The 11,628-nt window shown below is 34.4% G+C and overlaps 1 protein-coding gene across 1 annotated transcript; it reads left to right on the plus strand.

The window, feature by feature from the left end:
- Positions 1–172: 172 nt before the first annotated feature.
- LOC142609354 (ras-related protein RABC2a) lies at positions 173–6,360 on the plus strand. Its single transcript, XM_075780928.1, has 6 exons — positions 173–654; positions 1,322–1,390; positions 2,133–2,198; positions 4,075–4,196; positions 5,350–5,478; positions 6,034–6,360. Exons 1-6 carry the CDS (start codon positions 516–518, stop codon positions 6,142–6,144), a joined length of 636 nt encoding a protein of 211 aa, XP_075637043.1. The 5' UTR covers positions 173–515; the 3' UTR covers positions 6,145–6,360.
- Positions 6,361–11,628: the final 5,268 nt, after the last annotated feature.

Genomic DNA, 11,628 nt, shown 5'->3' on the forward strand with positions numbered 1-11,628 from the left:
ACATTTATTGTCTTGTTAATTGTCACTTTCATCGGATTTAGAGCTAAACTTAAAAAAAAGAAGAAAGATAACGTTGTTTTGAAAGAGAACAAGGCAGTGGGTGATGTTGAGCGAAAACGGAACAGCATCTGAGAGTAAAATAAACGTAGTGGAGAAGAGAGGAACATAAACAGAGGATAGAAAAAAGAAAAGAAAGAATAAAAACGTAGGATTGGTTGGTTGTCAGATATTGCCCAAACCTTGCTCTCCTGGTGGTAGCCGTTTTCTTTAACTTCTCTCCCAAAGATGCCCCATCCATCATCATCATACTCATACATTACATTACTACTTACGCACACCTTTCCTCTTTCCTTTCTCTCTCTCTCTCTCTCTCTCCCCCACCTTATATACATTTCTTTCCCTGTACTTTTTTAGAGAGAGAGAGAGAGAAAGAAATATACACAGAGTCACAGACACGCAGAAAAGCACTAATCATCAGACAGATAGAGAAAGAGAGAGAGCGAGAGATAGAATCAATGGGATCGTCTTCAGGTCAGAGCAGTAACTACGATCTCTCATTCAAGATCTTATTGATCGGAGATTCTGCCGTTGGCAAAAGTAGTCTTCTTGTCAGCTTCATCTCCAACTCTGTCGAAGATCTTTCTCCCACCATTGGTACTTTCTTCTTCTTCTTCTTCTTTTTCAGCCAACTTTAATTCAGTTTCGTAGCTCAATGAATTGTAAATAAAAGTAAACTTTAAGTTTTTGTCCGGTCTTCAATGATAGGAAATGTCAAATTTTTCGGAAAGCTAACGTCTTTTTTTTTTTTTTTTTTTTTTTTTTTTTTAATTTCTACTTACGGTTTCTGAGCAACCAAACAGAGTCCAACACTGTTGGATCTATGACTAGATTCTTAAGTTTTGAGTAATGGAAAAAATATCATTGGGAGTTCCAGAATATGTATATGCAATATGGGTCACTAGAGTGTCTACCTTAGTCGCCCCACATTTGAATATTTTGAGACCCAACTGGCACCGAGTTCATAAAATTTCTTGAATTTGTGGATTTCAATTTTGGAATCCTTTAAAAAAAAAAGGGTGTGTATATGTGTTTCTATAACGCGATTATGGGGGTGGGGGATTTGAATTTTGGATATCTTGTGCCAATCAGTTGAGATACAAATAAGTTATTACAAGATACTGTCTACATAATAAATACTATAAATCACTTATCATTCACGGTTCTTACCTTTAATTTTGATCAATCAATGCAAGTATTTCAATCACTTTGATGTGTTAAGTAGCTCTTGTTATACATATATAAAACTTCTAATCATGTGTAGGTGTGGATTTTAAAATCAAGCAGCTCACAGTCGGTGGGAAGAAATTGAAGCTCACAATTTGGGACACTGGTAAGCTGTGGCAATGCTTCCAACTTGAAATATAGATCCTATCTGTCTATATGTAAAGAACCCTGAAAGCTTAACTACACTATCAAAAGATTTTCAACTTTCCTTAGTTTTTTTCCCTTACTGTTTTGTACATTTGCTACTACATCACCATGTTTTTGGGGATCTTAAGTTGCGGGAGAAGAATTCATCAAATAAGAAACCAAAATCAAGAAAATTTCTTCGTTGAATTAAGTTCACCAAGGACTGGTTCTCTCCATTTGATATTTGATATGACTCCTTTATTGGAGAAGTGTATCATTCATTCTAAATCTGGAGTGTTATTATCTGTACTTTTGATACAAAAGTCTTCTATTCCCCATTTTTCCATGTTAAAATTTAAAACATGTCGTTGATGCATTTAGTGGAACTGGTAACCTTGTAATGTTTCATTAAATATTTTCTAGCAGCAGTTTTTTGAGTTCTGAAGCTCATAAACAAAGATCAATATACAGTAACAAGTTGAGTAATCTTTAATTTCAGTTTGCTCTTCACGCTTCTCTGTGCAATTTTCATTTGTATTATATCATTAAAAGGCAAATGTATGAATTGTGCACCGATTCTAGGTTTCTTGGACAAAATATATCATATGCTCTTTTGTCATTTCATCTTGTCTGAAACTTATATCACAAACTATCTGCTGAGAAATTGTTTCACTATGTAAATGAATTATGATTGACTTTGCAAAATGTAATGTCTTTTGCAGCTGGACAAGAGAGGTTCAGAACATTAACTAGCTCTTATTACAGAGGTGCCCAAGGGATTATTCTAGGTATATGCTACCGACAATATATATTTATGTCATTCTTCAAAGCATGTATAGAAATATCTAGTTTCTTAATTATGGAAGATGTTGTTTTGGTTTCAACTTGTGATTAGTCGGTGTTTTGGTACCCTTGCTACGTTTTCCTCTCTTCTTCTTCTTCTTTTTTTTTAATGATGGAGAAATCTCTTCAAGGTAAGTCCCTTTGGACCTACCCCTGTTGAGTAAACCTTGGATGCACGGTCCTGACCACAAGAACCGTGCATTGGCTAATCCTGGACTTGATCCCAGGACCTTGACAGAGCACACCCCAAGCCCTACCAATCAAGCTAACTCCCTGCTAGCACTTACTACCTATTCCTCTTATTTGTGCTGTTATGGTTTATATTAAAATAAAAATAAAAGGGATCGTGTCGGGTTGACTATGAAGATGAAGGATGCCTGCTAGTATGGTATACATTAATCTTGTCTGTAAGTACACAGTACACATCACTTATCATTGCACTATCTAGGGTTAACTTGCCAGTGGAGTTTATTTTTTTCCCTGGGAAAAGCAGGGCATGCATTTTATAGAAAAGTGATTAACATTTCTTTAATACTCTTGGTTTTCAAAGCCATATTTTATAGCTGTCATTCTCCAATCTGTTTGATTCATTAAACTACTGCCTGACAACTCCACAGATATCATTGATCTTTTTCACATCTATTATCTAAGTTTGACTGATGCCAAAGATCCATATAACAACTAAAGAATCACCAAAACAACATAATTTGCAACTTTTTTTCAAAATCCTATTTTCTATTGCACCAGTCAGGGAACAAATGCTTTGTTTGTCTTATCATAGGTGTAAAAAGAATCTTTAGGTAGGTGACTGGAAGAATTGGAAGATGGGATTTTTAAGAGTGATGCTAGATTCTACAAATTTTACTTCATAACCCTTACAAAATGACATGTCATCAATCACAGAAAAGTGATTCAAACGTTCATTTATTATATTGTTTAAGTGGCACCAATCATATTATTGCTACATCATTTTGTGAGCTTTTTGTAGTAGCTATAGCATTTTCCAATTTTTAAGGATTGACAGGAAATTTAGTACACAATATGTTGTAAGAAAAAGGAGTTTCTAATGAAATGATCTGGCCACACTCAAACAAAGGCAAATGCTGTAGCTTTAAGAATATTAGATCATAAGTTTAAAGGGAGGCAGAATTCTGAAAAGGATAATGTCAGAATCTGTTGAAAGATAAACAATTTTCATATTATACTAGAGTTGTGGCTTTTGTAAAGTTAATATAGCTGGCAAGAATTTGGTTAGTTCTGTTGGTGACCATTGATGATATTATGCCTGTAAATAGAGAGATGAGAAGCAGGTATATAACATGACATTGTTATAAGCACTTGTCTGTTCATAATGGCTTTTTGCTTCTATATGTGCTAGTGAACAACATTAAACAATGCATTGGCTTTATTATTGGATAAACTATTTTTTTAGTCTTAATCTAAGCGGTGTAGGCAAGCTTTGAAAAGATCCCCCTCCTCCTTTCTTGTCTTTTGCACAGCTGCCTTGTTTGTGGCCTTATCATACTTTTTATATTCTTATTTAAGACAACTTTTCTAGCATATGCATCATGGAGGCCTTGAGAAACATTTTCTTTAATTTTCTACTCAAATTTCATCTATGGCACAAATACATAGGCCTCTGCACATAGGTCACTTGCTTGAAACTAACACGGCTAATTGGTATTATAAATAGTGGATTCAATTATAACTTTAATAGGCTATTTGCTGTTGAATTGTTGACTTTGTTCATCACCTTTTTTAATGTTATGTTCCCATGGTTTTGGTTAACAGTTATAACCAATTTCTTTCCTTGTGTTTTAGTTTATGATGTTACTCGGAGGGACACCTTTACAAACTTATCTGATGTATGGGCTAAAGAAGTAGAACTCTACTCGACTAATCAGCATTGTGTCAAGATGCTTGTTGGAAATAAAGTAGATATTGTAAGTTTTATATTCTCCATATCTTTCACATTTTGCTATAAGTTGGCAGAAACTTAGCTTCATGCACTTTCTAAATTTCTGTAAGCAAATCTGTGAGAAAAAAGATGGAACAAAAAGTCTGACGCATTTGACTGGTATGATCTGCATTTTTTCAAACAGCCTGTCAAAGAAGATTAAACTTTTGGGACAATTTGTACTTTAACATGGTATTAGAGCAGGTGGTCTTGAATTTGATCTTTGTCTCCTCCACTCTACCTCCCATTTTAAAATCACACTTATTGGGCCTCACCTATTAAAATGGAGTTTGAGCTCAGACATGAGGGTGGGAGGGGGGGGGGGGTGGTGGTGTTAGAAGCATGTGATTAAATGATTAATTTGCCATATTCCAATAGCTTAAACTTTTGGGACAATCTGTAATTTAACAATCATATTCTTTCCAAGTTTACTCCAAATGCTTGGTACTTGTAGGAAAACAAAATTTTGCTAGCAAAGTGTAGAGCTGATTAGTTGCTACATTGTATTGAAAATCTAAGTTTATAGTTGTAATGCTTTCATTTAATACATTCAATATAGCTAAGTCACTGACTGGTATATATTTGTCCTCGACCTCTATTGTTGAGATAACATTGTCTATGATGCACAGAGTTATTGCGAGTGAGTTGAGACTGCCTTGTAATTCCTAGTTATTCCATGTACAATTAGCATGCTAGAGAGCAAAGCCAATATGATGGTTCACATTGCATTGTGTGTGTACTTTAATTGCCTAAAAATGAATTGTCATATTAACATGCTATGATTATCATGTCTAAATCGAAGGCTAGAGTGAACTTCAGTTCTTAGCATACTGTAGAAGTATGCGGTAAGTTGCAGGTTTTATCTCTGACAGAGTGAGTATGCATATCGATTTAGTGCTATTTTTTCTTTCACTCCTTTTTCCTTCTGGTAGAAGTCGTAGCTTCATCATTTACCTATATGACTTGTTTCTTAACAGTCTAATTTCTTTTTTTCCAAAATAAAATTCCTAATGATTAACAAATATGTTGTTATTCTTATTGAAAAGAACAATTGACGATATGTCATAAACTAAATTTTCTAGTAGAAAGCTCTTAATCTATTACTTCAGTTATAACATTTGTTTTATGTGTGATTCCAGGATTCTGAAAGGGTTGTAAGTAGAGAGGAGGGAATTGCGCTAGCTAAAGAGCTTGGATGTTTGTTTCTAGAATGTAGTGCTAAAACTAGGGAAAATGTGGAGCAATGCTTTGAAGAACTTGCATTAAAGGTAATACTCATGCCATTAAAGGCAGTCAGTTTATCAATATAATCACTATATTTATTTTATTGTGAAGTGTATGGTGGGTTTTATGTTAGATCTATTTCAAGCTATGATGAGAGAAAGAGAGAGAGAACTATGGTTGTAAACTTGTAATGCTACCAGCCAACAAACAATAGCCCCAAACTTGTTTATATATTTTTAAAAGAAAAGCTATAGTAGTTTGACTTGGTAGCCTTTAGTTGGAATGGCATATTCCCCCTTACTCTGAGGGGAAGGGTCAGGCAGAGAAAGGGGGTTTATCTGATGATAGGAACAAAGAAAGGTTTATCCAAGAAAAATTATGTTGTTTGTGAAACAGAAAACAAAATATGATTCTCATTATTGCGTAGCATCGATGTTTTGGATTTGAATTATTTAGTTGACTGGTTAGCAAACATACCAAAATATGATTTTCATGCAACTAGAATGAGTGAAAAGCTGTAATTATTTACCTTTGTAGTTCATTTACTGTTCTCACTTTTAATGAGTTTGAGTGGCTAAACGTTTGAGATTATATTACAGATAATGGAGGTTCCTAGTCTCTTGGAAGAAGGATCTACTCTAGTGAAGAGAAACATTTTAAAACAGAAACCGGAATACCAAGCACCTTCAAATGGTGGTTGTTGCTCTTAAAAAAAAAAGATTCAGATGAACAGATCATCATGTACATGTTAATTTCTGTTCTAGTGTCTTACACTTGTTCTTGTCATTGAATTGAGTAATTACATGTACCTTTGAGAATGGCATATTGGCACTCAGATAACATATATTACCTTGTGTAAATTGTTTGCCTTTGTTTTTTTCCCCCTTTTTCTAATTAAAAAAAATCCCAATGTTATGAAAACAAAATTGCTTGTATTTTGTTGGTTTTAACACATTTTCATGCTAGGCAAGCAAATGAGTAGATAATAGAATTTTCTACTTAGAGCTTTCTTTTTTCTTTTGCAGAATTCTACTTGGTAGTTAAATTATAGTGAGTTTTACTCTCCAATGTAGCTAACAATGTTTTTATTAATATTTATTTTCCTTGTTCCTTAGTTGAATAAATCACTAGCTAGACGCGCCATAAACTAGTGTTGCCCAAGAATCATTAATCAATACTAACCTTGACCATCCAACATGCCTGGGAACTTGTAAATAATTGTGATGTTATATGCATATGGAAAACTCAACTCGAATGCTTTAGTAAACACTTGATGTTAAAAAGGATCAAAGACTAGAGGAGGGATGGGATCCTGGGTTAAAAGGAGTATGGAATTCACGGTAGGTATGAGGCAGGAGAATCAAGGTGTGCTTGTAAGAAAAGGAAATTTAAGACAATGAACAAGAAGAAACTTTTTGGATTTTTACCTGTAAGTGACCATGCGATTGTTCTTATGCTCAATTGAATTCAATAATATATTATGGATTTTTATTAGAAGATTTGATTTTGTTTATTGATGATGATATTATTCAAAAGTAGCCATTTCTAATAATTATTCGAAAAAAAAAAAAGGAATGAAAAAGAGCTCATCTATTATTATTAGTTTTTTACTTTTTTATTTTATTTTTATACAAAATAAAAATTCTACTTTAACCTAATTTAAAGGTATATGTGTGTGAAACTCCCTCTTGGAGACTTAAACCCCAGCCTTTACCTCCCACACCCCACAAGCACTTAAATTTATAGAGTGACCATCACACCAAGAGTATGTAGTGAAGGTATGCGCTGGTATTAGTTTATTACTATATAATTGTAGTAACCTAATCCTCATCTATCAATTTCCTCCTCTCAAGTAGCTGTAAATCCAAGAATTGGGCCCTTTTGGATTACAACATGGTCAATTTCTACCTTGATGCTATTGCTATTGCTACCTTGATGTTATAATGGATTCTGTTATATTATCCCTTGGATTATGTCTTTCTGTTTCACCATTTTTTTTACGAATTGGTTCTTAAAATTATCAATGTTTTACGAATTGATTGCCTGAAATATTGTTCCTTCCGAAGGCAGTAAAGTAACTTTGCTGGATTGAAAGTATTTTAAACTGGGAATGCAGCATATAATAAGACTAAAAAATTTGCTTATGTTCGCTTCATTAGGTTTCCTAGAAGCAAAACTCTAAATTAGGTATATATATAACACTAGATCAGGTATAAAAAGATAACCGTATTAGCATGTTAAAGATCATTAGTTACAAGATTGTTATACAATAATATTGGCATCTTCACAAATAATATTGGCATCTGACTATATTAATTCTTTATTTTCTTGAAATTTTGCAAGCACGAAGAATATAGTAAGATTATATAATTTAATAGTTAAATTTTCAAAATTTATATATAATAAAAAGATATAAGAAAGGTTTGAAGGTTTTTTTCTAAATTACTTTGGTTACAAATCTTTTCTGCTTTAGAGGGAGTAGTTTGTTTTTTATGATCGCTGTTGGATTCAAAAAACTCTGCTGCATGAACTCATATGTATTAATATATAATGCGCCCCCAAACCTTTCTTGAACTGTGATATGTGTGAATGTGTGTATATGCTATAAATATAATATTATTTTATATAATTTAAATTTAAGAAAATAAAGAAAATTTGTTACATACGTGTGTATTATTGTCATGTTATAATAATCTTTTGTAATACAATTAGTGATTTAAGAAGGTTAATGATTATTCAAGTTTTATTTATTTATTTTCCTGGGATGTGATTATTCAAGTATTTGATTGATAAAATAGAAACTTAATTTATTATTTATGCATAGATGGGTGTGACTGTGTGGGTCAATAATTAATATATGCTAGTTGAGTTTTGTCATTTAGTTTAATTTTTTTTTTACTAAAACAATGACAAGTAGATAATGACAATTGTATACAAATAAAAAATTAAATACAAATTTAATTAACAAAATAAAATGGTCACATTTACTTACATTGACAATAGATAATGATAATAATGAATTATAATGTAACGATTTCAAAACATGAAAATTTGTAGAAATAAATTATAAAACTTCATATAAAGAAATTATAAAACTTCATATATTTGTATGTTTTTTTTTAATGTCGTTACCTCAATATATTCAAGTAATTTTTTTTATTATTAAATTTTGTTTAATTTAAGTTTCTTAATTACATCTAAAAAAAAAAATTCCTAAAGCCACCTCCGAATACTTTCAATCATATATTTGGAAGATGTACCATTGTCAACTTTTTATACTTTTGTTAAGGACCTTAAGTTACCGTATTTAGTAGTGTGCGTGGGCAGGCTAAGTCGAGTTGAGGGTTTTTTTCTTAAATCCAATTCAACATGATGGGTTAAAAAAATTCAACCCATCACAAGGTCCAACCTAACTCACGTGGATCAAGTTGAACCCATGGGTTGGATAGTTTTTTTTTAAAAATTATTATTATTATTATTATTATTATTATTATTATTATTATTATTATTATTAAATTGAGCATTTATACAACACCACTACAAATAAAAACAAATTTATAACTAAATAATTATGAGCATAAGAAGGAGATTGAAATTAGGAGAACTTAGGGCTTTATTTTATTTAGGAAGAGGGGCAAAAAAAAAAAGTAAATAATAATTGTAAGAACACAATTCAAACTCCCAATCTAAGGTTGGAAATGGGCTTGAAAGGCTATTTTACAATAAATTTGTAGAGAGTGGGTTTGTAATCTAGTTCTCAAGGATGGTTTTAAATAACATAGAAAAGAACGGGCTCCGAGCTCAATGGCATGAAATAAAGAGTTATTCGTAAGAGTATAACTAAAAGCTCCTCCTCGGACACAATCCGAGGATAGTTTATAATATTGCTTCCTCAGGTTGGTTACAATTGTAGATTATCATATACTATTGTCTTTCTCCTTTTTAGAAAGAAGCCCCCCCTTTTTCCGAAGGTCTTTTCCTCTATTTATACTTCCTCTTCTTCTCTTTATCATCTTCCACCTCATGGTTTGTAACGCTGACTTGGGATACTTGTCCCATCAATTCTTCCCTAAAGTCCGCTGGGGTCAGGGACCAAGTTCCAAATTTCGTGCTCAGGTCCCATTTTTCCATCTATGCAGTCAGTATATCAATTACAGAGCTTTTAATGTATGGGCGGTGGTAGCAGCTTTACCTTAGATATTCCACCGCTCTTCCTATTGTCCTCCACGTGTACCGTGTCTTCTCGTAATCATAGGATTTCTCATAACATAGCCTGGGGATTTTAAACCTCTCTTCTTTATGACCTCGGCTTAAAAACCCGAGGACAAATCTATTCCTCGGACGTGATTGGTCACTCATTTATCATATCTTCACTTGGCATTTTCTTTATGAGGTACATTCATATACTCCTAAATCATTTGATGTCCTCGGATTAGGGTTTTTAGCCCAAAAGACTTTGTTGGGCCATCCTTGGTAAATTACTAGGCCTAATGCCCCTACAATAGCCCCTCGAGATTCTTTATTTCTTCACCTCGGGAGGAAAAGAGGATCTCGACTTAAATCTCCTTTTTGTCCTGCGGATTTTTGGCAATATTGCTGACGGGGACAATGACTTTTGAATTGCCCGTTGCATGTTCCCGATGCTCCGGCATATGAAGCGCCCCTGAATTAATTTCTGGCGTCTCTATGTCCCCCATGTTTCAACGATGCGACACATATCCAACGGTTGAGAGCCATTCCTGGGTTGAGGCGGGAATTCTCCCGCTTCATAACTCCTTTTGGTATATATAAATACAAATTTTCTTCAAATCTTTCACACTACAATAACCTTATAACGTACCTGTCACATTTGCTACCTTCACGTGCCTTCTCATTTTACCAAATACTTTGTCCGAGGTGATCGTGCCTTCTTCTTTTTTAAAGTAAGTTCTCCCATACTCTCTCCCCTTCTTATCAGTTCTTTGTTTCTTTTGTTTTCTTTCTCTCCCTTTCTTTTTCTTTTTCTCTGTATCTTTCGTCCTCGGCATAGTTCTTTTTTAGTTTCTCCACACCCCCTTTTTCAAAGATGGGCAGATTTGCGTCCCTAGTGGATTCAAACGAAAAAATAGAACAGTTCAAGGCTAAGTACCGAATCCCCTCAGACGTATCTATCAGGTACTGTAACGAGGAGGAATATTTTGAAAAAAGAAAAACGGGGGAGGTAGTAATCCCGATGATTGCATTCATCGAAGGGGGAATGAGAATCCCCATGGGAACCGTGACTAGGGATTACTTTAGGGCTTTTAGATTAACTCCCACCCAGTGCGCCCCAAATGTCTTTAGGATCTTAGGTTCCATAGACGCTTTAAACGAGAGGATGAACCTAGGGCTCACTTATCACGACGTGAACTGGGTTTATAACCTCCATTACCTGACAAAAAAAGATGAATATTACCTAAAATCTAGATACCCAGAAGTTAGGCTAATTCAGTGTATGCCCAAATCTAATAAGGGTCTAAAAAATGACTTCCTGATCATATCAGGAAACTGGCACGACGGCTTACCCTGTCCGACAAGGGAGGGGACTCCAGGTGAAGTTTTTGGTTTTTTATCTAGAACCCTAAAAACCATTATTATATTCTTCTTTTTTCTTTTTGTTTTTGTCATCTTATTTATTCTTACCTTTTTCCTTTTGGATAATTCTATAGATCTACACGCAGCGGATCTTCATCCTCTCCTTGTCGATTTTGGACGTTTGGACAGGATCCTACAAGCCGAGGTTTTTGTGCATACTGACGGCCAACTCCGAGCGGCTCATCTCATCCTCGGCTACAATCCAATTTCCAAAGCCTTTCAGGCACCGAAGTGCATGATCAAAGCGAAGGACCCCCGCCTTCCTCGGATTAGCGTTGCCGTTGAAGGTTTCCTGCTACCGGAGGGGGCTCCTATTCCCTAAGGCACTCTGATCACTCAACCAATACAACCACCACAACCTGTTCCAGTTGGGATTCCCTTAGTCCCTGTTCCCACACAATCTGTACTTGGTGAAGCCACGTCTTCCCATCCTACTGTAAAGGAAGAAGAAAACATCGTCGAGGTATCTGATTCCGAGGACGAGTTCGAGGTTTTTAACCAACCCCACTCTCCCGAAGACTCAATTTCTATCCTCGGCACCTCTTCACAAGTCTTGCCAGCCATTGTTCACCAATCCGATA

The sequence above is a fragment of the Castanea sativa genome, chromosome 9, assembly GCF_040712315.1.
Source record: "Castanea sativa cultivar Marrone di Chiusa Pesio chromosome 9, ASM4071231v1".
Lineage (NCBI taxonomy): Eukaryota > Viridiplantae > Streptophyta > Magnoliopsida > Fagales > Fagaceae > Castanea > Castanea sativa.

Excerpts from the sequence above, each read along its gene's own strand:
- LOC142609354 (XM_075780928.1), top strand. The coding sequence starts at position 516 with ATGGGATCGTCTTCAGGTCAGAGCAGTAACTACGATCTCTCATTCAAG. Across the intron at positions 655-1,321 it reads AGATCTTTCTCCCACCATTG|GTGTGGATTTTAAAATCAAG; the intron begins GTACTTTCTTCT and ends AATCATGTGTAG. Across the intron at positions 5,479-6,033 it reads TTGAAGAACTTGCATTAAAG|ATAATGGAGGTTCCTAGTCT; the intron begins GTAATACTCATG and ends ATTATATTACAG.